Source organism: Oreochromis niloticus, linkage group LG14 (genome assembly GCF_001858045.2).
Source record: "Oreochromis niloticus isolate F11D_XX linkage group LG14, O_niloticus_UMD_NMBU, whole genome shotgun sequence".
Taxonomy (NCBI): Eukaryota; Metazoa; Chordata; class Actinopteri; order Cichliformes; family Cichlidae; genus Oreochromis; species Oreochromis niloticus.
Genome location: NC_031979.2, coordinates 33,690,353 through 33,717,533, shown reverse-complemented (window position 1 = coordinate 33,717,533; position 27,181 = coordinate 33,690,353). Strand labels below are relative to the sequence as shown.

General features: G+C 40.6%; 3 protein-coding genes across 4 annotated transcripts; all 3 read right to left on the bottom strand.

Annotated features, from left to right (window-relative positions):
• Nucleotides 1-893: 893 nt before the first annotated feature.
• LOC109205078 (cytochrome P450 2G1) lies at nt 894-7,295 on the bottom strand. Its single transcript, XM_019367548.2, has 9 exons — nt 7,103-7,295; nt 6,770-6,932; nt 6,479-6,628; nt 3,378-3,538; nt 2,365-2,541; nt 2,024-2,165; nt 1,692-1,879; nt 1,424-1,565; nt 894-1,208 (listed from the first exon to the last, which is right to left on the bottom strand). The coding sequence occupies exons 1-9, from the start codon at nt 7,268-7,270 to the stop codon at nt 1,027-1,029; spliced, it is 1,473 nt and encodes a 490-aa protein (XP_019223093.1). The 5' UTR covers nt 7,271-7,295; the 3' UTR covers nt 894-1,026.
• A 103-nt stretch (nt 7,296-7,398) lies between these two features.
• Nucleotides 7,399-11,875, bottom strand: LOC109205077 (uncharacterized). Of its 2 annotated transcripts, none has more exons than XR_002064549.2 (2): nt 8,463-11,875; nt 7,399-8,388 (listed from the first exon to the last, which is right to left on the bottom strand). XR_002064549.2 is itself a non-coding variant. In XM_019367546.2 (2 exons), the coding sequence occupies exon 2, from the start codon at nt 11,433-11,435 to the stop codon at nt 8,742-8,744; it is 2,694 nt and encodes an 897-aa protein (XP_019223091.1). In that variant the 5' UTR covers nt 11,436-11,624; nt 11,699-11,875; the 3' UTR covers nt 7,399-8,741. The 2 variants fall into 2 exon arrangements, 1 of the variants encoding a protein (XP_019223091.1); XM_019367546.2 differs by having other exon boundaries at nt 7,399-11,624; nt 11,699-11,875.
• Nucleotides 11,876-13,899: 2,024 nt separating this feature from the next.
• LOC109205079 (cytochrome P450 2G1) lies at nt 13,900-21,716 on the bottom strand. Its single transcript, XM_019367549.2, has 9 exons — nt 21,494-21,716; nt 21,158-21,320; nt 20,868-21,017; nt 16,507-16,667; nt 15,489-15,665; nt 15,147-15,288; nt 14,815-15,002; nt 14,547-14,688; nt 13,900-14,315 (listed from the first exon to the last, which is right to left on the bottom strand). Exons 1-9 carry the CDS (start codon nt 21,659-21,661, stop codon nt 14,134-14,136), a joined length of 1,473 nt encoding a protein of 490 aa, XP_019223094.1. The 5' UTR covers nt 21,662-21,716; the 3' UTR covers nt 13,900-14,133.
• Nucleotides 21,717-27,181: the final 5,465 nt, after the last annotated feature.

The following is a 27,181-nucleotide window of genomic DNA, read 5'->3' as shown; positions in this document are numbered from 1 at the left end:
TCACAGGAATGACTAAGGGTATGATATTCTTAGTCACCAACTCTGGAAGACTTATCTTGTTGAAATTATTATATAAAACCTATGACTAACATTACTGTGTTTCTGTGTTTGTTATGATTTGACAAAAAATGAAACAAAAAAAACCCAAAACAACAATTTGTCAGTAAATTCACTATTTAGTTTAAAACACTACAGAAACTCTTAGAACCTGAATGCATTATATTCCAGTATGTGATAAATTGTAGTTATTTTTACTTCACATATGAAAAGATATTTTCACTCTCGATAGATACTCTTGTTTTTTTTTAACTTTTTTTTTTAAATCATAAAAATTCAACAAATTATTTGAAAATTAGGCCTTCCAAGCTAAAACCCCACATCTCTCTTATTGTTTACCTACTACAGGAATCCTGGGCTGAAAGTCCAGAGGACACAATAGGATACGTTCACTAGGGTGGTTGAGAATGACCAAGCTCAGATTCTTCCAGATACAGATGGACAAACTGGTGATGGCTAACCAATCAGACATTTTACTGGTGGACAAGCAGAAATGAGACAACTGTAGTGATAGATGTAGTTAAACCAAGTGATAGAAACATCAGAAGAAGGAATATGAGAACACACACACACACACAGGTAGGAAACTGTAGAGAATTTTGTGATCAAAAAAACTACCGGGAGGTTTTTCAGAGTTATAACTTTATTTTTTAAAAATGATATGAGTTATATTATATCAAAATTAACACAAATTAAAACAGAAAAGAAAAATCGGGTTATAGAAAATACAAAAAGTGACAAAACAAAAGAGTCTAAAAGACTACTATTACTCCAAAGCATTTTCTTGGGGTTTAATGTCTTTTGTTCTGTATCATAGACATAACAGAAAAGATTGATTGCACATTCATTTAACTCTACTTTTAATTGTGCATTTAATGCTACTGCACCACATTAATGCAATACAGCATGTTGTAGAGATCCATGTCAGTCATAGTGCTTCAAATGATGACAGATTGAGTGACTCTCTTTTTAACGTGCTGTGGCTATGAGTTGATAAGTTCGAGGTAAATTGGCAAAGGTGCTGTACTCTGGATCGAGGTCTACACTGTCAGGGCCTCCTTCACAGGAAAAGCTGAAATCCTGCAGCAGTGAGACTAAGAAGATAAAAAGCTCCATACGAGCAAGAGACTCGCCAACACACGCTCTCTTCCCTGTAAAGACACACAATCACAAATCAATTGCTGGCTCTTACTATTTTAGGGTTTCTACCTTACAATAATAAGTGCCTTGAGGCAATTGTTATAGTGATTTGCCATTATTTAAATACAATTGAACTGAACTGTTATAATTGCTTTTTAACATACAAAATGGTGTCAACATGAATTAAAACTGTATGATCTATCAACTGTGTCAGGACTTCGTGTACCTGCAGCAAATGGCATGAATGCAGGATTTTTCTTGAAGTTGCCGTTATGGTCCAGGAAGTGCTGGGGATTGAAGAACCTGGGAGTGGCCCATTGCTTTTCCTCTTTCAGCACAGAGTGCAAGAGAGGAATAATTACAGTGTCCTGTTCAAAACAAATATGTTGTTAGTCTATTGAAGCTTTTATTGCTTTTGACATTAACCCCTGACATGATGCACAATGGACTTAATACAGACTGTAATACATATGATGTCTTGGAATTAAGAATACCTTTGGGATTGTATAACCCCTGAAGGATATGTCATTCAGTGCATAGTGAGGTAGGCTGAAGGGGACAATGTCAAGAAAACGCTGCACCTCATGGATGACAGCATCTGAAAATGGGAGGGACTTCCTGTCGTCCATCCTGGGACAACGATCTTTTCCAATTACAGTGTCAATCTCTTGCTGCATTTTCTCTGGACAAAGCAAAACAAAAACTATAACCGATCTGATCTGTTTGTGATGACTGCCAAGTTTTAGATCCACAAACAGACTTATTCCTAACTATAATGTATTTAGTGCTAAAAGTAAGTTGGTAATACTTTTTTGTGTACACCTACCCTGTATTTTGGGGTATTTAACCAGCACAGTGAGAGCATATCTCAGGGTGGAGCTGGTGGTCTCTGTTCCAGCAAAAAACAGGTTCAGTACAGTAGAAACCAAGTTGTCGTAGTTGAACTCACTTGAGGGATTGTTCTTTTCCTAAGGAGACAAATTAGGAATATTGTTGTCTCAACAGAAACCAAATTTAAAATACTTAAATGCCTTTTTAGCAGCACATAACAGACCAGCTTGAAATATAGTTTAAATAATTCCAACCTGTTTAATGCGAATATGGAAAAAAGAATGACACAATGCAAAGTGCCCTAAAAAAGCAACTGATCCTTAAGTTCTTTCCAACCTGATTAACTCTGATGAGAAAGCAATCAATGTAGTCTCTGGGGGAGCTGGGGTCCAGTGTCTCTTTGTGCTCTTGGATTTTCCTCTCGATAAAATCTCTGGCCTCCTCTACATCCCCAAAAATAGTTTGGTGGTAGCCAGGAAGATGCTCCATGAGCCAGGGAAAGATGTTGTGCATCTTCAGGAGGGAAAAACACAACAGCTTTATTTGTCTAAAGACGTGTGAAAATATGCAATCAGTATTACTGAGTATTAATTTTTTGAACAACACACTTCATGTCAGGGACCTGGATCTGAGCGACCCAGGGTCCATGAGCAGCTATGGACTGATATAATATATTATGTATGTTTGCTGCACTGTGCTGCTGTTCTTGTGTTCTCTATGCTTGTATGTATAGGCAAGTATGCCTGTGAGTGTGGCTGAGCACCGAGTTTCAGGCAGGCCTGGTGGGTGTGTCCCGTTCGGAGGCTGGCCACACCTGAAGCAGATGATCACACACACCTGCAGCTAATGAAGCCTCGTCGGGGAGCTACTTAAGAGTGTGGCTGAGTGCTGCTCGGTGTGGGATTGTTACGTGAGACTCCAAGTCAGTGGGCTTTGTGAGCCAAGTTAAGTGCGTGCATGCCTGCAGTGGTTGAGTGTCCTGACGGTTCCTTCTGTTATTTTCTCCAGGAAGGAGCATGGAAGACAAGAGCAGCGAGCACTGGGTGCGGGGACACACAGGAGCGGAAGAGCACGGCGCATGGACTTGTGGGTGGAAGACACGACATGGGAGTCAAGGGAACACATGGGGATTTATTATTTTGTGGATTATTTACACCACTGTAAATAAATGTACTGTTTATCCTAAAGAGTCTAGCATTTGGGTCCTCCTTCCTCACATCCCTGCGGTTGGCCAGCCCTAACCGTGAAACTTCAGCTTTGTTGGTTTGGAGGTAAAAAATGCAGAACTATCTGATCAGTATGTTTGTATTTTTTTAAATGTTATGTTTTTTGTAATCATGTCCACTGACCTGACCAAGAGGACTACTGTTGAACCTTGCGATCTTAGACATGATGGTCAGAAGGTGCAGGAACTGCTTGTCTTGAAAACTGAAGCGTTCCCCAAAAACCAGGCAGCAGATCACATTAGAAACAGTGCTGCTTAAGAAAAACTGGGGGTCAAATGGTTTACCTGGAGAAACAAGGAAAAAGACAGTTGGAAATGACTATCAAAGTTCCAAATTAAAAATGCAAATATGTTACATTTTTATTTAAATAAATCATCTCATTTAGCTTAGAGTTTTTTGTTTTTTGTTTTTTTTGAAGAAAGATTGGACAGTAAAACTTTCTGTCAGTGGGCTGGGTCTGTGACCCAGCATTTTTGAGTTTATGGTCTTTTTGTGAATTTTTTTGTTTGGAATGATGTATCCATCCATTCGCTTCCGCTTATCCTTTTCAGGGGTGCTGGAGCCTATCCCAGCTGTCATAGGATGAGAGGCAGGGTACACCCTGGACAGGTCACCAGTCTGTCGCAGGGCTAACACACAGAGACAGACAACCATTCACGGTCACATTCACACCTACGGCCAATTTGGATTAATCAATTAACCTATCCCCACAAACTGCATGTCTTTGGACGGTGGGAGGAAGCCGGAGTACCCGGAGGGAACCCACGCAAACACGGGGAGAACATGCAAACTCCACACAGACAGACCCCGGCCTGATGATGGAATTGACCTTCTTGCTGTGCGGCAACAGCTAACCACCGTGCTGGCCCATGGATGGGTGGTTGGCACTAAATAATAGAAAAATAGAAAACTACATGGATGTAGTTTTCTATTATTTAGTATTAAGTTATTATTTAGTATTAACTTATTCTTAGCATTGGCAGTATGTTTGTTACATTTGCTTCCATGTTGTCTGGTCCAGGTGTCTCATCTCCCCTTCCTGTCCCATGTCTGTCCTTTCTGTCATGTGTATCCATGTATGTTTCTTCAGCCTGTCATGTCTCGTTCCCTCTCTCAAGTGCCCCTTGTTTAAGTCTCCCTCTCTCTCTAGTGCTCCCTCACTCTTGTTCTCCCTCGGTCCCTCTGTCTGTCTCTCATGTTCGCTCCCTCTTGAACCTTGTGTCAAGCTTGTGCTTCCCAGTTTACGTCTCTCCATGTTTCCTGTTTTATTTTGACAGCCTTGTTCCATGTTAAGTGTTAGTTTTGCTTGCCCTTTGGTGTCATGTTGATTTGTGTCAGCTGTGTTCCCCATATGTTTCCACTTCCCACATTACCTTTCTGTGTATTTAACTCCTCTGTCTCCTGTTGTTCACTGTCAGGTCGTCTGTTTTCCTCGCCTTATGATCCATGGATTTAATGTTGTCTCTAGTCTCAGTTTTTTGCATGCTCCTTTTCATGTTAAGGATTTTCTTGTCTAGTCTTAGTGTTTCCCAGTTTAGGTTATACTTTAGTTTTTGCCTTTTGCTTTTGTGTTTTCATCAGCCAGAAGTAACAACTCGCTTTTTGTTGTACTCCAGTCTTGTTTCTTGTTATTCTGCTTCTTTGTCCGCTCCACAAACATACCGGCCATTCGGCTGTTTACACTTTCACAACAACCAACAAAAGAGCATTATGATAAACAAAAGAAGTTGTTCACGTCAATCAGCTGAAGTCAACTAAGGTTTATTATCATATGATGATAACATGAAGTTCAATGAGCAAGTCATCTGTATGGATTTTTGGGCTTTTGGACTGCAATTCTTTTCTTTTCCCCCCTTCTGCTTTCCTGTTTTTAAATCAGATTTTTTCATCATCACGCTGATTCTCTAATATTATTTGATTTTCTCTAAATTCATAATAAAAAATCTCTGCTCTGTGTGCTTTAAATCTCAGTGTTTTTCTGTCATTCTACCTTTCAAATTCCTCCCCAGCCATGTCATTCATATCATTGTTGCTCATCCAAGTCTCCAGCTGTGTTATTATTACCACCAGCATCGAGGCCCATAGGTATTGTGCTATTTCCTACCAATGCTGAATTTCCACCCTTCTATGTTGCTTCGTTAGAATCTACCTGCCAAATACTTTGTTGCACTTCACTGTCTGCTATGGAGTAAATACTTAAGTATTTTTTTTGGATTGTTTGTTTCTAGAATGTACCTCAGTACTCATAAGGTGAAAGGCTAACCCAAAGAGGCAGACAAACACACACCTACAGCCAGTTCCGGATTAATAAATACACTGAAACCCATTTGTTTGTACTGTGAGAGGACTCTGAGGCTGCAAACTCTTCACATAAAGGCCCAGACTGACCAGAGAGCAGCATTACTCCATTATAGTGCAATTCCACTTTAAGCATTAACAGCAGCATAGTTCCTAGGCATGGCACAAAATTATCTGTGTTCACACCTACTTACTCTGTTATATAGGCCACTCTGTATAAAGTGCTTTTGCTTCAAACTTAAGGTTAGATCATTAACGTTTATTGATAATATTCTCCTGAGACCCAGCCTATTCAGTTCGGTCCTCTGCAGTTGACACAAATCACAAAAAAAAGTTTGACTGAAAGATCAATTTTTCCTCAGTTCTCAGGAGGATGTGACAATTGAAAGTAAATCATCTTATTAAAACATATAACTGTAAATTGGCATGGACAGGTTTATCCTTTCAAAGTGCATCAGTCATGTCACAGCAAGCCAACGCTATAAGTGATACTTTAGTGTTTTAGCAGGTTATGCAATACTCCGTATCTTCTGTGCAAACATTAAAGAGTTCAGACAAAGCAGGATTTGTATGTTAATTGCAAAATCTGATAGACTTCAAATGTTACTGAATTATTTGACGTATTTTATCAACATTTTTATGTGTATTTGGTGCATTTTGTTACATATTTATTTTTGCTTCTTACTACAGCCTATTTCTTGTGCAGGCACAAATGAAGAGTTTTGCCATTTTTGCAAGAAATGTTCTTGTTATTATGTTTTATTTCTTATACTGCCAGTCAGTTCTGAGGTAAATGTTGAATTGAAATCTTTTTTGTCATATTCAAGCTACTGTACTGAAAAAAAGAGTGAGAAACTTAAGCAATGAATGATTTTTCAAATCCACCCTGTATGTAATACATGCCCACACAAGAGCTGAAAACCCACCTTTAAATGTACGTATGTGAGCCCTCAAGTGTTCGCTGACTTCTTGGATCCATTCTTCCATCCCCTTGCGTCCCATCCCAAAGTCTCTCAGGGTTGTAAGTGTGAAGCGTCGCAGCTGGCGCCAGCGCTCCCCATTGCTGATTGCTAAACCTGAGAAGATGACATGTCAAGATTAGGAAAACTTTTACACAAACTATTTTGTGAAATTTCTTTATTTTCATGTAAAGTTGACTTGGAGTCCTGTCAAACAAAATAACTTGTCTTGAAAACAGATATGTGGTGTCTTCTTACCATAGCCCTTGGTAGCTTTTAACAGAAATGGCACGGGCATTCTGCCTGTGAAGTCATCTGCCTGATCCACCAAGGCTTCTTTCACAGCATCATACCCCACCAGAACCACTGTCCGCTGCCAGCCCATGTACAGTGTCATCACAGGACCATAGTTTTCACTGAACTAAAACAAAGCAAAAAACTTTGTATTCATGCAAAGTCAGCATGCAGCTAAGATAAAAATCCAGAACAGTAATGGAGGGTGCTCTTGTTTATTCATAAATCACTGAACAATTTAACAATATGAAAAATGCTAAAAATTAATAAATAAATACATAAAAATTCCAAACTCACCTTAAGAATGCTTTTAAAAGGTGCATTTTTGTCTATTTGTGGCAGGTTTCCTAGAAGAGGAAGTGGAGCAGGTCCTGGAGGCAGGCGATACTTCCTTCTTTTTACACTAAACAGCCACAGCAGAGCTAAGATTAGCCCTGCCAAGATCACTGTGGCAGAAAACTCCATAATGTTGTATCATTTTTGTATTTTTGTCCTTCCTTATATACCTACTTTCTCTCTGTGATTGGCTCCTTTAGCTAGTTTATATTTAACAGGGGTTGGCTGGTTGGACACACATGACCAATGTGATGTTTTAGTCTTGTGGACCTTAGCACACTTTTACCTCATTAACCATGCTCATTGACAAAAAGCTGTTGCAACATTTGATTTGAATGATAAAGATTAAACATGTAAACCAACAGGTCATCGCTCATCCTAAACTTCAGTTGAGTTTTACAAATTCAATGAAATGACTTAAAGCATGCGATTAGTAATGATTAATTTTAGGATGCTCATCTTGCTGAAATTACTTTACTACATAAGTGCAGGATGGTGAAAAAAACAGTTTGATTTGTGCACACTATTAAATTTTTTATTACTATTAAACCAAAGTTCATTTTTATTCAAATGATAATTTGTGCATGTTGATGCTAATACATCAAACAATGACAAGCTGAGCAAGAATCTGTTGTCAGAAAGTTATTTGTTTAATTACAAAATTGGTGGAAAATGTCCTTAAAAACAATTCAAAATAATGCAAATGTGCTGCACAACACTACAAACTTGATAATGATGTCAGTCGACACAAAATATAACCAGACCTTGTTGATAAGGACAACTGATAATAAAATCTCACATGAACACAGAAAAATAGCCAAAGATATTGCTCATTTGACAGTCTACACTGCCCTCTACTGGAATCAAGATTTGACCCACAAACTGCTCTGACACCTGTTTGAAGAGTTATATGTTGTCTGTAACAGCATAGGTAAATATCATAAACCAGTTTCAGTTTCTAATACAAATCTGCTCTCTTACAAAACCAGTCAACTCTGTGAAATGAATCCAAGCAATCCAATATTGTGCTTCCTTTGTAAAAACTGAAAATATGTTTACAGTGAATGCTGTTAAAGTAGCAAATACTCATGTTTTGGAGGTAGGAAGGTTCAGGGTTTAAGTAGTCATCATCATGGGCTCATCCGATTAGAATGAGACTAAGCAGTCATCAGTCATTTGCAGGTTTTGTCGTTTTATTGGATAATGGAAATGAAATGTAAAGGAAAGACACACATGGACTGCTATCTCTGAAAGGAAATAGAGTATGATTTAAGTAACTCAACATAATACGCGAACTCAGGAGACTCAAAGAGAAACTCACCTCAGCTGCCGCCCCATGTGGGAGTGAAGAAAGAGTGAGGGGTAGGTGAGTGCAGTCCTTATATAACGAGTGACAGGTGAGTGCAATTAAGGCCAAGCACCACCCCCAATCAAAGGTGAGGAAAAGAAACGAGGTGCATCTGGTGAAGTGAATGTGCTGAAAGGTGAGCCTTTACAACAGCCGCCCCCATATTTCTACTGAGAAATATGTTCAAAGGATTAGAGTTGCTCTTTTTCACGAAGCGGGGGCATGCTACAGGTCTGATATAGGTTCAGGAGGTCAACCTGGAGGTCGACAACGTAGGCCAGACAGTTCAGGGGGATGATCATGTAGCCAGCGGTGGCGGCAAAGCAGGTCCAAATGCCAACCGCGTGGGATGCAGCTGCAGGCCCAGACCTGCAGACCGTCAGGCAGTTTTGCAGGTGCTGGGGGTAATTTACGGGACTTGGCAGGGGCAGGACCAGGTGATCTAGGAGCAGGTGGCGCCCTGACCACTGGCGGAAAGTTAGCCACAGGCGGTGGAACTGGTGATAGTGGCACTGCAGGTGAGGACGTAGATACTGCTGATGGTAGAGTAGGAGGTGGCTGAATGAATTCAGAGCCATCAGTGGACACGAGGATGTGCTGGAGCGGTTCACCTGAACCTGAACTGGAAGATGTGAACAAACATTGGGCATTCGTGGAACTGCTCTGGGGTTGGAAGTCTGTGATCGGACCTTGAAGTGTCCATCCTAAGCGGGTTTTGACTGCTGAAGGAGATCCAAATGGTCCATGTCTAACTGGTGCAATAGGCGTAATAAGGTGGGTATGATCAGAGCCTATGAGCAGTAGTGGAGCTGCTTTGTTAATGAAGGGTAATGGGATACCTTGAAGATGCTTGTATCTTTGTTGGAGAGATGATACGGGGTAGGTGTGGTCTGAAAGTGCTAAGTGACTTGTAGCGAAGGCATTATCAATTGTGTAGGTTTTCTCTGGGTGTGCAATGGGTGAGATTTTGAAACTTACGGAAGAACCTTGAATATTTTCAACTTCTTGACGGACAGTTCTAAGTGATAATCTCTCTGCCTCCCCAGTTAGGTTGAGATGCTGAGCTGTTGATGTCAGAAGCATGGTGCGTTGGGAGCCATCGTCAAGTACGGCATATGTTTCAAGAGTTCTTTTGCCATTTCGCAGGAGCACTTTCACAAGTTTTAATAGTACACTGGGACAGTCACTAGGTTTATCAAAGTACAGTGTCCTCACTACAGGATTAACTTCAGTTCTAGGTCTCTGATTCACCTCACATAGGATCTGTAGATGTCGTCTCATGCAGGTAGCACAGTCTTTTCTCAGATCACACTTTGCAGCCTGATGAGTTCTAGCACAATGCCAACACAGTTTGTTTCTCTTTATCCAGTTTATTTTCTCATCCTTTGTCTTGTTAATGAACTCAGGGCACTTGCTAATGTGGTGTTCAGGTGAGCAGCAATATGCACATCTTGCCTTAGTCGTTATGATGGGTTGTGTTGCCTGTACAGGATTGGATGGATTTGTCCCATGTAATATTGTTGTGAGTGGAGGGGTGTACTTATGGGCAGGTCGTGGCTGGTTAAAGGATGAAGCAGGACTGTCCTTTCTTGGTTGACACTTGCATTCCATTTGCAACCAGGACGAGAACAAAGGTAAGTCATACATCATATCTCCTTGTTCCCTGTAAATGTGCTGTTTGAAGCGACTGGAATGCTCTGCAGGCAACTTTTCAAGTAGGCGATCGACATGGGAGCCACAATTTAGTTCTGTCAGTCCTTGATCACCCATAGTGCTAAGCAAACCAACTAAAGCTTGCACACGAAGAGCAAAGTTATCCAGAGTCCAACCATCACCTGCTCTGATAGGAGGAAGCTCCAGTATATTCCGTAGCTCTTTCAATGCTAGCTGTCTTGGTTGCCCATAACGCTCATCAAGAGCTTTGATGGCTTGAGTGTATGGGTCAGGAGCATAGGAAAAGGAAATAGCTAACCGTTTAGCTTGGTCTACTTTCAGATGATCGAGAAGGACATGATATTTAAAGTGCTCTGTCTCATGAGGGTCAAGCAGGTTAGTAAGGGCCATTCGTAACAGCCTATACTGGATTTCATCTTCACTGGTAAGGTCTGGGAAAGAAGGACCCTCAAGCTTATACACATGTGTTCTAGTGCTAACAGGGTGACTAGAACTAGCAGTAATGGGTACCGAAGGTTTCTGTTCATGTAAGCCATTGGATGTAGCTGGTTGCTGCTTTACAGGAGGGTGCTGCCTTGGTTCTGGAATGCAAACGAGAGGTTGAGCGGGGTCTTCATCTAGAGGAACAGCAGGTTGAACACATGAAATCTGGTGCGGACCTTGCAGTGGCGTGGCCAGGAAATTAAAAGGAGTCTCATCTGGTGTAGGAAAAACTGGTCTAGGCAAACCACTTGAAGGAACTGCAGCATCTAATATTGTTGAATTAGGGAAAGGAGGGCTGGCAGCCGGAACTGCACCAGAGTGGTGGAAAACCTGTGGGGGCTGAGAGGGTGATTGACATGTTGCTGGATCAATCACTGGGAACTGCTCATGTTGCTGATGTGTTTGGGGAATGACTTGTAAACCGCATACAGAGGATTTGCTTTCATCAGATGAGACAGTGTGAATTGAAGATCTGGAGGAACTGCGAGAATGGGGAGGAGATAACTGAATCATAAATTGCCTAATCTCCCTCATCGTCACCAGGAGTTCCCTCATCACCTCATCTTGGTTGGTGGGTGAAGGAGCAGGGGATGTCTCTGGTTGACTGTCAGGATCCTGCAGCCCATGTGTGTCTGTGTCACTATGCTGGCATTCTGTTTGACTCCCTGTCTCACATCTAGCACTTCTACTCCCAGGGTACTGAACGTCATATTGCTGCAGGTAGATAGGAGGTCGCCTTTCACGACCAGAACGTCTCAAATCTTCAGTCAATGGCTGCTGTGAATCCATGATGATAACACTACTCCGGCTCGGAGGACCATGTTTTGGAGGTAGGAAGGTTCAGGGTTTAAGTAGTCATCATCATGGGCTCATCCGATTAGAATGAGACTAAGCAGTCATCAGTCATTTGCAGGTTTTGTCGTTTTATTGGATAATGGAAATGAAATGTAAAGGAAAGACACACATGGACTGCTATCTCTGAAAGGAAATAGAGTATGATTTAAGTAACTCAACATAATACGCGAACTCAGGAGACTCAAAGAGAAACTCACCTCAGCTGCCGCCCCATGTGGGAGTGAAGAAAGAGTGAGGGGTAGGTGAGTGCAGTCCTTATATAACGAGTGACAGGTGAGTGCAATTAAGGCCAAGCACCACCCCCAATCAAAGGTGAGGAAAAGAAACGAGGTGCATCTGGTGAAGTGAATGTGCTGAAAGGTGAGCCTTTACAACAACTCATGATCTAAATTTGAAAAGAACATTTCACAAAGTTATTCATTATCAAGTCTTTGTCGGACTTTATTTGGATTGTTTATTTTCTTTTTCATATGAAACTGGGGTTACCTGCTCAGCACTAATGAGAATCAGAATCAGAAAGACTTTATTTATCCCCAAGGGGCAATTAAGATACAACAGAGCAGCATGACGTTGAAGATAAGGACAGGGTATAAACAGGCAATAAGAGTGAGATAATAAATACACAGAATATACAGTATATACACAGTTTTAAAATTACACAGTTTTAAAATTAAAGTGACTGAAGGTGAATAAATAACTGTAAGTGTCTAAAAGTGAATAAAGTGTCGTTAGTAAAAGAAGAGTGTAGAGTAGTTTATGTTTATGGGTGTGGGAAATGTTCTTATCGGCTAGAGTTAAAAAGCAGCAGCAGCGGCTTTGGGGACTACCACCCCCAACATAGAAGGGTGGAAATTCAGCATATTGTGAAGTTTGCACACAATACAACAGTAGTCGGTCTCATCACTGACAATGATGAGTCCACTTATAGAATGGACGTGGAGCAGATGGTGATCGACTTCAAGAAGTCTGGCAGAGATCACCACACAGACCTTACTATAGATGGTGCTGCTGTGGAGAGGGTCAGGAGTGTTAAGTTTCTGGGTGTGCACCTAGCTGATGATCTTTCCATCTCCATTAACACCACAGCAGTTATCAAAAAAGCACAAAAGCGCCTCCACTCCCTCAGGAAACTCAGAAAAGCAGAACTCTCCACACTTCACCTAACAACTTTTTACAGACGCACCATTGAAAACATCCTGACACAAAGTTTTACATCTTGTTTTGGCAGCTGCAAGTCCTATGAGATGTGACAACTCAATAGGATTGTTAAGACTGCCAGGAGGATTGTTGGTGCCCCTCTCTCGTCTCTGGAAGAAAACTACAAACAGCAAATTTTTCAGACTCTCATCTATTAGATAACCTTTGTATTCTGTTCCTTGTTTGTTAGATTTGTGATTGGTCCTAGATCTACGTAGTTTATATGTGACAGAGAGTTGGCAGGAGCACCGCATTAGAGCACAGGTGAGCCATGTGATCTTCCTGTTCACCTTAGTACACCTATTTCTCATTTCATTGCAAACAGCTATTACAACATTTGACCTGATTGCTATAATCAAAACATGTAAACCAGCTCCATTCTCTTCACCAAGATTGCAGGTTAATGATTCACAGGAATGACTAAGGGTATGATATTCTTAGTCACCAACTCTGGAAGACTTATCTTGTTGAAATTATTATATAAAACCTATGACTAACATTACTGTGTTTCTGTGTTTGTTATGATTTGACAAAAAATGAAACAAAAAAAACCCAAAACAACAATTTGTCAGTAAATTCACTATTTAGTTTAAAACACTACAGAAACTCTTAGAACCTGAATGCATTATATTCCAGTATGTGATAAATTGTAGTTATTTTTACTTCACATATGAAAAGATATTTTCACTCTCGATAGATACTCTTGTTTTTTTTTTAACTTTTTTTTTTAAATCATAAAAATTCAACAAATTATTTGAAAATTAGGCCTTCCAAGCTAAAACCCCACATCTCTCTTATTGTTTACCTACTACAGGAATCCTGGGCTGAAAGTCCAGAGGACACAATAGGATACGTTCACTAGGGTGGTTGAGAATGACCAAGCTCAGATTCTTCCAGATACAGATGGACAAACTGGTGATGGCTAACCAATCAGACATTTTACTGGTGGACAAGCAGAAATGAGACAACTGTAGTGATAGATGTAGTTAAACCAAGTGATAGAAACATCAGAAGAAGGAATATGAGAACACACACACACAAACAGGTAGGAAACTGTAGAGAATTTTGTGATCAAAAAAACTACCGGGAGGTTTTTCAGAGTTATAACTTTATTTTTTAAAAATGATATGAGTTATATTATATCAAAATTAACACAAATTAAAACAGAAAAGAAAAATCGGGTTATAGAAAATACAAAAAGTGACAAAACAAAAGAGTCTAAAAGACTACTATTACTCCAAAGCATTTTCTTGGGGTTTAATGTCTTTTGTTCTGTATCACAGACATAACAGAAAAGATTGATTGCACATTCATTTAACTCTACTTTTAATTGTGCATTTAATGCTACTGCACCACGTTAATGCAATACAGCATGTTGTAGAGATCCATGTCAGTCATAGTGCTTCAAATGATGACAGATTGAGTGACTCTCTTTTTAACGTGCTGTGGCTATGAGTTGATAAGTTCGAGGTAAATTGGCAAAGCTGCTGTACTCTGGCTCGAGGTCTACACTGTCAGGGCCTCCTTCACAGGAAAAGCTGAAATCCTGCAGCAGTGAGACTAAGAAGATAAAAAGCTCCATACGAGCAAGAGACTCGCCAACACACGCTCTCTTCCCTGTAAAGACACACAATCACAAATCAATCTATGGTGAACAAAATTGCTTGTTCTTATTATTTTAGGGTTTCTACCTTACAATAATAAGTGCCTTGAGGCAATTGTTATAGTGATTTGCCATTATTTAAATACAATTGAACTGAACTGTTATAATTGCTTTTTAACATACAAAATGGTGTCAACATGAATTAAAACTGTATGATCTATCAACTGTGTCAGGACTTCGTGTACCTGCAGCAAATGGCATGAATGCAGGATTTTTCTTGAAGTTGCCGTTATGGTCCAGGAAGTGCTGGGGATTGAAGAACCTGGGAGTGGCCCATTGCTTTTCCTCTTTCAGCACAGAGTGCAAGAGAGGAATAATTACAGTGTCCTGTTCAAAACAAATATGTTGTTAGTCTATTGAAGCTTTTATTGCTTTTGACATTAACCCCTGACATGATGCACAATGGACTTAATACAGACTGTAATACGTATAATGTCTTGGAATTAAGAATACCTTTGGGATTGTATAACCCTTGAAGGATATGTCATTCAGTGCGTAGTGAGGTACACTGAAGGGGACAATGTCAAGAAAACGCTGCACCTCATGGATGACAGCATCTGAAAATGGGAGGGACTTCCTGTCGTCCATCCTGGGACAACGATCTTTTCCAATTACAGTGTCAATCTCTTGCTGCATTTTCTCTGGACAAAGCAAAACAAAAACTATAACTGCTCTGATCTGTTTGTAATGACTGCTAAGTTTTAGATCCACAAACAGACTTATTCCTAACTATAATGTATTTAGTGCTAAAAGCAAGTTGGTAATACTTTTTTGTGTACACCTACCCTGTATTTTGGGGTATTTAACCAGCACAGTGAGAGCATATCTCAGGGTGGAGCTGGTGGTCTCTGTTCCAGCAAAAAACAGGTTCAGTACAGTAGAAACCAAGTTGTCGTAGTTGAACTCACTTGAGGGATTGTTCTTTTCCTAAGGAGACAAATTAGGAATATTGTTGTCTCAACAGAAACCAAATTTAAAATACTTAAATGCCTTTTTAGCAGCACATAACAGACCAGCTTGAAATATAGTTTAAATAATTCCAACCTGTTTAATGCGAATACGGAAAAAAGAATGACACAATGCAAAGTGCCCTAAACAAAGCAACTGATCCTTAAGTTCTTTCCAACCTGATTAACTCTGATGAGAAAGCAGTCAATGTAGTCTCTGGGGGAGCTGGGGTCCAGTGTCTCTTTGTGCTCTTGGATTTTCCTCTCGATAAAATCTCTGGCCTCCTCTACATCCCCAAAAATAGTTTGGTGGTAGCCAGGAAGATGCTCCATGAGCCAGGGAAAGATGTTGTGCATCTTCAGGAGGGAAAAACACAACAGCTTTATTTGTCTAAAGACGTGTGAAAATATGCAATCAGTATTACTGAGTATTAAATTTTTGAACAACACACTTCATGTCAGGGACCTGGATCTGAGCGACCCAGGGTCCATGAGCAGCTATGGACTGATATAATATATTATGCATGTTTGCTGCACTGTGCTGCTGTTCTTGTGTTCTCCATGCTTGTATGTATAGGCAAGTATGCCTGTGAGTGTGGCTGAGCACTGAGTTTCAGGCAGGCCTGGTGGGTGTGTCCCGTTCGGAGGCTGGCCACACCTGAAGCAGATGATCACACACACCTGCAGCTAATGAAGCCTCGTCGGGGAGCTACTTAAGAGTGTGGCTGAGTGCTGCTCGGTGTGGGATTGTTACGTGAGACTCCAAGTCTGTGGGCTTTGTGAGCCAAGTTAAGTGCATGCATGCCTGCAGTGGTTGAGTGTCCTGACGGTTCCTTCTGTTATTTTCTCCAGGAAGGAGCATGGAAGACAAGAGCAGCGAGCACTGGGTGCGGGGACACACAGGAGCAGAAGAGCACGGCGCATGGACTTGTGGGTGGAAGACACGACATGGGAGTCAAGGGAACACACGGGAATTTATTATTTTGTGGATTATTTACACCACTGTAAATAAATGCACTGTTTATCCTAAAGAGTCTAGCATTTGGGTCCTCCTTCCTCACATCCCTGCGGTTGGCCAGCCCTAACCGTGAAACTTCAGCTTTGTTGGTTTGGAGGTAAAAAATGCAGAACTATCTGATCAGTATGTTTGTTGTATTTTTTTTAAATGTTATGTTTTTTTGTAATCATGTCCACTGACCTGACCAAGAGGACTACTGTTGAACCATGCGATCTTAGACATGATGGTCAGAAGGTGCAGGAACTGCTTGTCTTGAAAACTGAAACGTTCCCCAAAAACCAGGCAGCAGATCACATTAGAAACAGTGCTGCTTAAGAAAAACTGGGGGTCAAATGGTTTACCTGGAGAAACAAGGAAAAAGACAGTTGGAAATGACTATCAAAGTTCCAAATTAAAAATGCAAATATGTTACATTTTTATTTAAATAAATCATCTCATTTAGCTTAATGTTTTTTTTTTTTTTTGTTTGTTTGTTTTTTAAGAAAGATTGGACAGTAAAACTTTCTGTCAGTGGGCTGGGTCTGTGACCCAGCATTTCTGAGTTTATGGTCTTTTTGTGAATTTTTTTTGTTTGGAGTGATGTATCCATCCATCCCATCCATTCGCTTCCGCTTATCCTTTTCAGGGTCGCGGGGGTGCTGGAGCCTATCCTATCTGTCATAGCGCGAGAGGCAGGGTACACCCTGGACAGGTCACCAGTCTGTCGCAGGGCTAACACCAGTAGCGGTTTTAGATACGGGCGACACGGGCGGTTGCCCGGGGCGGCATCACCGGCATCGGCAAAAAAAGAAAAAAAAAAACGCTCGTACTCATGCTGCCCCTACGGCAGCCAGCGCATATTGGGAATGGCACAGGCATCGATCGGTTTTCTATCGCCCATTTGCTGGGATTAAGGGCGCCCTCCGTTTGCGTGGTGCGCCTGCTGCTTGCGGCGCAGAGAGGAGAGGGCGGGGCGGCGGGGGATTCTCTGGCTGACTGGAGCGGCATCTAATAACCAACTAGCAAAATAAAACAAAATAACAAACACGAAAACACCAGACATTATGATACAGACTTATAATTTGCACCGATGTTTTTTCAAAATTCTATACACGAAAAGTGAGCGCGAGAGCCCTCGGTGCGCCTGCGCGCTGCTGAAGTCAAAGTAAACTTTATTGTCGTCTCCGCTACATACAGTCCAGTATATAGAGAGACGAGACGACGAGGCTCCAGTTACAGCAGTGCAAGTAAACAAACAATAAATATAAGAGTAAGAAAATAAATATACACTTTAGGACTCGGGGTAAAGGGATCAATGACAATTCAAAATTTACAGTTTGATGATTTAAAGTCTCACACACAACCAGTCGAAAGGGGAGGAGCCCCGGCTGCTTCCAAATCGAGCACATTTCATTCCTAATGTTGTAAATCCAAGTCTATTATGTATTCATGATTTGAATCCTGGGTTGTGTGAAATCTCAGAAATGCACCCTAGACAAAGTGAATCTGTGAACTAAGGTGTAGGTCTGTTAGGTTATGTTGTGGTGATCCTTGGGTTGAGGGATGGGTGTTCATACTGGAGTGCAAAATTAAAACCAATGGAAGATGGACAAGAAAAGTTCAAAGCCATCAGGTGCTCAGTTTAGAAAAAATAGAAAAGAAGAGGAGGAGAAGCGAGCAAAAGATACAGGTAAGCAGATGTGTCATTGGATAATGGCAGGTCATCCTGAAACAGTCAGAATCAGAATACTTTATTAATACTTTACTAAGGAAATAATGTGGGTTACAGTTGCTCCAAGAAGAAATTGTAAAGATAGCAACACTAACAGATTAAACTCCAAACAATACATTATGTTACAGATTTTAATATTAATTAGTCATTGTCAGTTGTTGATTTGTCCTGTTCTCATTGTATGAAGAATTATGATGGCTGTTTGGTAGCCGTTTGCATACTATGCGCCAAACAGGCTAGGACCGCCACTGGCTAACACACAGAGACTGACAACCATTCACACTCACATTCACGCCAGCATTCACACCTATGGGCAATTTGGATTAACCAATTAACCAATCCCCACAAACTGCATGTCTTTGGACGGTGGGAGGAAGCCGGGGAACCCACGCAAACACGGGGAGAACATGCAAACTCCACACAGAAAGACCCCGGCCTGATGATGGAATTGACCTTCTTGCTGTGCGGCAACAGCTAACCACCGTGCTGGCCCATGGATGGGTGGTTGGCACTAAATAATAGAAAAATAGAAAACTACATGGATGTAGTTTTCTATTATTTGGTATTAAGTTATTCTTAGCATTGGCAGTATGTTTGTTACATTTGCTTCCATGTTGTCTGGTCCAGGTGTCTCATCTCCCCTTCCTGTCCCATGTCTGTCCTTTCTGTCATGTGTATCCATGTATGTTTCTTCAGCCTGTCATGTCTCGTTCCCTCTTTCTCAAGTGCCCCTTGTTTAAGTCTCCCTCTCTCTCTAGTGCTCCCTCACTCTTGTTCTCCCTCGGTCCCTCTGTCTGTCTCTCATGTTCGCTCCCTCTTGAACCATGTGTCAAGCTTGTGCTTCCCAGTTTACGTCTCTCCATGTTTCCTGTTTTATTTTGACAGCCTTGTTCCATGTTAAGTGTTAGTTTTGCTTGCCCTTTGGTGTCATGTTGATTTGTGTCAGCTGTGTTCCCCATATGTTTCCACTTCCCACATTACCTTTCTGTGTATTTAACTCCTCTGTCTCCTGTTGTTCACTGTCAGGTCGTCTGTTTTCCTCGCCTTATGATCCATGGATTTAATGTTGTCTCTAGTCTCAGTTTTTTGCATGCTCCTTTTCATGTTAAGGATTTTCTTGTCTAGTCTTAGTGTTTCCCAGTTTAGGTTATACTTTAGTTTTTGCCTTTTGCTTTTGTGTTTTCATCAGCCAGAAGTAACAACTCGCTTTTTGTTGTACTCCAGTCTTGTTTCTTGTTATTCTGCTTCTTTGTCCGCTCCACAAACATACCGGCCATTCGGCTGTTTACACTTTCACAACAACCAACAAAAGAGTGCATTATGATAAACAAAGGTCTTCACATTAATCAACTGAAAGTCCACTAAGGTTAATTATCATATGATGATAACATGAAGTTCAATAATGAAGTCATCTGTCTGGATTTTTGGGCTTTTGGACTGCAATTCTCTTCTTTTTCTCACTTCTGCTTTCCTGTTTTTAAATCAAATTCTTTCATCATCACGCTGATTCTCTAATTTGATTTGATTTTCATAATAAAAAAATCTCTGCTCTGTGTGCTTTAAATCTTAGTGTTTTTCTGTCATTCTACCTTTCAAATTCCCCCTCAGCCATGTCCGTTTTATCATTGTTGCTCATCCAAGTCTCCAGCTGTGTTATTATTATCACCAGCATCGAGGCCCATAGGTATTGTGCTATTTCCTGCCATTGCTGAATTTCCACCCTTCTATGTTGCTTCATTGGAATCTACTTGCCAAATACTTTGTTGTACTTCACTGTCTGCTATGGAGTAAATTCTTAAGCATTTTTGGATTGTTTGTTGCTAGAATGTACCCCAGTAGTCATAAGGTAAAACGCTAACCCAAAGAGCCAGACAAACACACACCTACAGCCAGTTTAGGATTAACAAATACACTGAAACACATTTGTTTGTACTGTGAGAGGACTCTGAAGCTTCAAACTCTTCACATAAAGGCCCAGACTGACCAGAGAGCAGCATTACTCCATTATGGTGCAATTCCACTTTAAGTATTAACAGCAGTATAGTTCCTAGGCATGGCACAAAATTATCTGTGTGTTCACACCTACTTACTCTCTGTTATATAGGCCACTCTGTATAAAGTGCTTTTGCTTCAAACTTATGGTTAGATCATTAACTTTTATTGAAAATATTCTCCTGAGACCCGGCCTATTCAGTTCGGTCCTCTGCAGCTGACACACAAATCACAAAAAAGTTCGACTGAAAGATCCATTGTTCCTCAGTTCTCAGGAGGATGTGACAATTGAAAGTAAATGATTTTATTAAAACATATAACTGTAAATTGGCATGGATAGGTTTATCCTTTCCAAGTGCATCAGTCATGTCACAGCAAGCAGACGCTATAAGTGATACTTTAGTGTTTTAGCAAGTTATGCAATACTCCGTGTCTTCTGTGCAAACATTAAAGAGTTCACACAGGATTTGTATGTGAATTGCAAAATCTGATCGACTTCAAATGTTACTGAATTATTTGATGTATTTTATCAACATTCTTATGTGTATTTGGTCGATTTTATTACATATTTATTTTTGCTTCTTACTACAGCCTATTTCTTGTGCAGGCACAAATTAAAAGTTTTCCCATTTTTGCAAGAAATGTTTTTATTATTATGTTTTATTTCTTATACTCCCAGTCAGTTCTGAGGTAAATGTTCAATTGAAATCTTTTTTGTCATATTCAAGCTACTGTACTGAAAAAAAGAGTGAGAAACTTAAGCAATGATTGAGCAATGAATGATTTTTCAAATCCACCCTGTATGTAATACATGCCCACACAATAGCTGAAAACGCACCTTTAAATGTACGTATGTGAGCCCTCAAGTGTTCGCTGACTTCTTGGATCCATTCTTCCATCCCCTTGCGTCCCATCCCAAAGTCTCTCAGGGTCGTGAGTGTGAAGCGTCGCAGCTGGCGCCAGCGCTCCCCATTACTGATTGTTAAACCTGAGAAGATGACATGTCAAGATTAGGAAAACTTTTACACAAACTATTTTTTGAAATTTCTTTGCTTTCATGTAAAGTTGACTTAGAGTCCTGCCAAAGAAATCACTGGTCTTGAAAACAGATATATGGTGTCTTGTTACCATAGCCCTTGGTAGCTTTTAACAGGAATGGTATGGGCATTCTGCCTGTGAAGTCATCTGCCTGATCCACCAAGGCTTCTTTCACAGCATCATACCCCACCAGAACCACTGTCCGCTGCCAGCCCATGTACAGTGTCATCACAGGACCATAGTTTTCACTGAACTAAAACAAAGCAAAAAACTTTTTTTATTCATGCAAAGTCAGCATGCAGCTAAGATAAAAATCCAGAACAGTAATGGAGGGTGCTCTTGTTTATTCATAAATCGCTGAACAATTTAACAATATGAAAAATGCTAAAAAATTAATAAATAAATAAATAAAAATTCCAAACTCACCTTAAGAATGCTTTTAAAAGGTGCATTTTTGTCTATTTGTGGCAGGTTTCCTAGAAGAGGAAGTGGAGCAGGTCCTGGAGGCAGGCGATACTTCCTTCTTTTTACACTAAACAGCCACAGCAGAGCTAAGATTAGCCCTGCCAAGATCACTGTGGCAGAAAACTCCATAATGTTGTATCATTTTTGTATTTTTGTCCTTCCTTATATACCTACTTTCTCTCTGTGATTGGCTCCTTTAGCTAGTTTATATTTAACAGGGGTTGGCTGGTTGGAAACACATGACCAATGTGATGTTTTAATCTTGTGCACCTTAGTATACTTTTACCTCATTAGTGATTCTCATTGACAAAAGCTGTTGCAACATTTGATTTGAATAATAAAGATAAAAACATTGCTAGATTTAAATAGAAAATTGGTGGAAAATGTCCTTAAAAACAATTCAAAACAATGCAAATGTGCTGCACAACACCACAAACTTGATAATGATGTCAACCAACACAAAATATAACCAGATCTTGTTGATAAGGACAACTGATAATAAAATCTCACATGAACACAGAAAAATAGCCAAAGATATTGCTCATTTGACAGTCTACACTGCCCTCTACTGGAATCAAGATTTGACCCACAAACTGCTCTGACACCTGTTTGAAGAGTTATATGTTGTCTGTAACAGCATAGGTAAATATCATAAACCAGTTTCAGTTTCTAATACAAATCTGCTCTCTTATAAAACCAATCAACTCTGTGAAATGAATCCAAGCAATCCAATATTGTGCTTCATTTGTAAAAACATAAAATATGTTTACAGTGAATGCTGTTAAAGTAGCAAATACTCATGATCTAAAAGCAGCATTTCACAAAGTTATTCAATATCAAGTCTTTGTCAGACTTTATTTGGATTGTTTATTTTCTTTTTCATATAAAACTGGGGTTACCTGCTCAGCACTAAGGACAAACATAGTTTTGTAAAGTTTAAACAGCAATTACAATTTGATGTTCAAAAAACCTTTATGCTTGGTTGACACGTCTAAAGTAATTTGTACTAGCTATTAGTTAACTTATACCTGGAACACATACTGTTTATATTTCATGCCTTTGCTTATTGGTTTGGTTCAATTTTGACCCGAGTCAAAAATTCCCTCATAATGTGTCTATGCTAAATGTTGAACTATGTATCAATTTGGAAACCAGTAACAAGTTACCTGAATTTAGTAAATGGATGTTTAATCCTTAACTAATTTTTCAGAGAGCAGAGAGAATGTATTTATATAAATTCTGACACAATCTGATGTCCTATTTTATATGAAAGGATAACATTGATTAATGATTTAATATGTTTTTAAAGTGGAAATGATTATAACATTCTTAAACATTCATATAAACTTATATAATCATTATGACTGTTAAAACAGGTATAACTGAATTATCATTAAAAAAAATCCTTCCAACTGCAATTTATAATTTTTAACAGTGAATAATATTTAGAAAGAACTTGATTTTTGCAACCTAAACCATTCAATGTCATGGACAGTGTGTTCTGTGCCCACATTTACAGTATTGTATTCTTTGCAGTCAGCAGAATATTTCTGGTTGTTTCTTTATGATTATGTTCTCAGTTTGTCTTTTAGTTTTGTTACCCTCTGGAATCTACTTTCTGCATGTGGTTCATATTTAATTCTTTGTTTTTCAGTGTTTTGTGCCTCTCCTGCGTTCTCTTGCATTATGCGAAGACTTTTCTCTGTCTCTTATTTTCCTTCTCATGTTACTTCCTGTTTTATTTTGGTAGTCTTTTTTTCTTTGTGTCTTGTGGCTGTTTTACCTCCTTTTGTCATTATCAGTGACTAGTTCCTCATGTTCCCAGCCTTTCCCTATTCCCCAGGCCCAGGCCCCTGTGTATATATAGCTCTGTCTTTGTTTTACTCCTTATAACTTCCTGAGAATAAACACCTTCAAGTTTGAAACTATTGCTTTCAGAAGAAATCCCTCCAAGTCATGGATGCATTATAGCCAAGTGGAAGAGTTTAAATATCTTGGGCTCTTGTTCTCAAGTAATATGTAATAGGCTTCTTGGTTTTCTGAAGGTTGATGTACTAGCACTGGCAAGGAATTTAATTTCACGGAGTGAACCTGTGTATACAACAGCCTATCCTGCAGCTATTCTCCAGTGCTGGACGCAGACCCATCATCTTCATCGGGTGGAACTAAGCATTGCAAGTGTTTGGAAGCGGGGAGGGGGGTGAGTGTGTGTCTGTATCAGTGCACATGCATATGTATGCATGTTTGTGTGTGTCCCGTGTTCAACTGAGAGAGACTGTCCTTTCACCTGGTTAAGCGAAAAGTCCCATCGCATCGCCGGGCAGCCTTGTGGGATTCTGAGCAGCTGTGCCCCTTTCTTTATTCTTCGATAAGCCAGGGTTGAGCCAACTCCAATCAGCCAGAAGCCTGTTATCATGGTTCCGAATAGGTGGATGTCTTTCAAACATCCTCCATTAAGAGTGTTGCCAGGCATACAACACTCCACTTCTCCCGCTGCCGTGTGTCTGGCAGCAAATCGGGGCTCCCTGAGACCAGGAGGACCATCGAGAAGAAGGTGTCAGTTTCATTAAGAGACCAGAGAACAAGACTGAGAGAGTCTCTGAGGGTAAGAATTAGACGAGACTAGAGAAAGACGCAGAGCCAAGCAGGAAAGATAAGGGAGGGACTGCACATATATGTGTACATATATACAGTGAGAGACAGAGAGAGAGAGAGAGAAATAGATATACATCCGAATATATATTCCCTGCTCGCCCCTGCGGGCCGTCTATCCTTCAAGCTTGGGTCATCTACCAGAGGCCTGGAAGCTTGAGGGTCCTGCAGTATCTAAGCTGTTCCTAGGACTGCTCTCTTCTGGACAGAAATCTCCGATGTTGTTCCTGGGATCTACTGGAGCCACTCGCCTAGTTTGGGAGTCACCGCACCTAGTGCTCCGATTACCACTGGGACCACTGTTACCTTCACCCTCCACATTTTCTCGAGCTCTTCTCTGAGCCCTTGGTATTTCTCGAGCTTCTCATGTTCCTTCTTTCTGATGTTGCTGTCACTGGGAACCGCTACATCTATCACCACGGCCGTCTTCTTCTGTTTGTCTACCACCACTATGTCCGGTTGGTTAGCCACCACCATTTTGTTCGTCTGTATCTGGAAGTCCCGCAGGATCGGTCGGTTGGGGCCATCTTACTGATGTATTCGTGGATGTTCGTTGTCTCATCCTGGACTGTGGGGCTGACACTCACCAGTCCCCGGCCTCTTTCCTACCGCTTAGCGTACAGTCTCAGGGTGCTGGACTTGGGGTGAAACCCTCCATGCATGGTCAGGAGCTTCCTTGTCTTGATGTCAGTGGCTTCTATCTCCTCCTTTGGCCAGCTTATTATCCCAGCAGGGTACCTGATCACAGGCAGGGCGTAGGTGTTGATAGCCCGGATCTTGTTCTTACTGTTCAGCTGACTCCTCAGGATTTGCCTGACCCTCTGCAGGTACTTGGTGGTTGCAGCTTTCCTAGCAACCTCTTCATGGTTCCCACTTGCCTGTGGGATCCCCAGGTACTTGTAGCTGGCCTCTATGTCTGCAATGTTGCCTTCTGGTAGTTCGATCCCCTCAGTGCTATGGGCTTGAAGTTGGCCTCTAGTGTTACGCCACATCCCAATTGAGTTCCTTATTAAAGGTCTTAGGGTCCTGTTGATCTTGTATAGGTTTAGGCATTCCAGTATCCAGCTGTGGGGCATTGAGTCATAGGCCCCACAAGTAATCAATCCAGGCAGTGCACTATGGCATTATTTTTGTGCCACTATTCTGAGCACATGTAAAAAAAATTTGAGCTCACGAAAAAAAAATTTGCAAGTGCAAGTGTTGCATTTTGAGGAGAAATTTATTTTGAGCGAAGAAAAGCTAAAGTTGAGTGAACAAAATTCACTGCTGCGTGCAAAAAATGTATTTCAGTGTTTGCTATTATCCATATACACACACAATAGCGGCCCCTCTCGCTCAGCTTTTGCATTTGTTCTTGCTCAGACCTCTGCGGACCAGCTCGCAGTGTGTTGCTCGCGCTCTCAACATTTCTGCCTCTGCTCTTTCAACTCTTTCTGTACACCGTTATATTTGTGCCACAAAACCAATTGGCTGTTTTGGTCTCCAATCAGCTCGTTAGCTACTGTAGCCAAACCCAAGCAAATATCCCAGAATGCATTTCATCCAAAAGTCAAACGAGGCAGTGGCGGAGGAATGCAGAGTGGCGGAGTTTAAAATATGACTCTTTCTGAATCACAAAATGAACTTTTAAGATATTTTCAGGCCAGAATGTTGCTGTGTAAACTTCAAATATCTGCTCGATTCATCAAGACATCACATATTTTCAAAAGTGCTCTAATATTTTTGGAGATGCCTGTCAATACAACTGGACTGGCCATTGGGCATACCGGGCATTTGCCCAGTGGGCCGATGGTGATTTTTTGTTTTTATGTTTCTTTTTGTAACGGTATAAACAATGACGGTATAAACAATGAAAGGTGGTGGATTGGCCAATTGGTCATGATTGACCCTCCCTCTCCTGTTGCTACTTCAATCAAGAAACTGATCAATGATCAGCTGATCGGCTTTTCTCTATTGTTTGTTTATCGCCCACTTTGCGCCAGAAAGAGGAAAACAGTAGTGATGTGTCGGTCGCGAACGAAACGGCTCTTAGAGCTGGCTCTTTGAAGTGAACGACGCGAGCCGAGCCGTGTTTTTTTTTTTTTTTTCCTTTTTCTCACTTGCTCTCTCGCACTTTTTTTCACTTCACTCCGCACGTGAGCCTTGTGCTTGGGCTGGGCAGAGGGGGAAAGGGGGGCAGTTACACTCGCAGTAGCACAGGAACAGAGTGGGAGGGAAAGAGAGAGAAAGAGAGCCAGGGACAACAACAAGAGACAACATCATCACATTAGAAAGGTATAGTAATCATCCACAACTATTTTCAGTTGCGGATGATAAAGGATTCAGAAAGTTTATTCATGCAGTGAATCCTATGCAATTCCAAGCAGGAAAACACTCTCCCAAAAATCATCCCAGGCCTATATGACAGAGAATGTGGATCTTCTTTTTGTTTTGCATATTTTAATTTATATTTGATTGTGTTGTGTTGCAGTGTTTTGTGTTGTTTCACTTTAAATTTGTTTAAAAGGAAAAAGCTGAAAATTTAAATAGTTAAAAGTTGAAACGTAAATAATTGGTTTTTGTATTTTATAATGTATTTATTACATTTGCACCAGTGAATGAATGGAGTGAATAAATAAAAGTATATTTATGGTGGCTCCTACAGACAAAGCAATTACAAACTCCAAAACATGTACAAACTCCAAAACATGTACAAACTCCAAAACATGTACAAACTGTATGTATGTAGATAGATAGATAGATAGATAGATAGATAGATAGATATAGACTTATCTGACAACCTGTAAAAAGTAAAAAATCGCCTCCACATATCTCATAAATCTTGCATTAAATAGAAAAATATATTATCGCAGTGTTATATTTCCAAATGACAGGGGATTTCTTTAAATCACCCCGTAGTTCTTCAGCTAAGACACCTGAGTTAGAAAACACAAACACTGCAGATTCTTTCACTCGCGAGGGCAGTCATGGACGCACGACCTGCGTCTCATCACTGTC

Excerpts from the sequence above, each read along its gene's own strand:
- LOC109205079 (XM_019367549.2), bottom strand. The coding sequence starts at position 21,661 with ATGGAGTTTTCTGCCACAGTGATCTTGGCAGGGCTAATCTTAGCTCTG. Across the intron at positions 21,018-21,157 it reads AAAAGCTACCAAGGGCTATG|GTTTAACAATCAGTAATGGG; the intron begins GTAACAAGACAC and ends TCATCTTCTCAG. Across the intron at positions 16,668-20,867 it reads TCACATACGTACATTTAAAG|GTAAACCATTTGACCCCCAG; the intron begins GTGCGTTTTCAG and ends TTGTTTCTCCAG.
- LOC109205077 (XM_019367546.2), bottom strand. The coding sequence starts at position 11,435 with ATGGATTCACAGCAGCCATTGACTGAAGATTTGAGACGTTCTGGTCGT.
- LOC109205078 (XM_019367548.2), bottom strand. The coding sequence starts at position 7,270 with ATGGAGTTTTCTGCCACAGTGATCTTGGCAGGGCTAATCTTAGCTCTG. Across the intron at positions 6,933-7,102 it reads CTTTTAAAAGCATTCTTAAG|TTCAGTGAAAACTATGGTCC; the intron begins GTGAGTTTGGAA and ends GCTTTGTTTTAG. Across the intron at positions 2,166-2,364 it reads TTCTCATCAGAGTTAATCAG|GAAAAGAACAATCCCTCAAG; the intron begins GTTGGAAAGAAC and ends TTGTCTCCTTAG.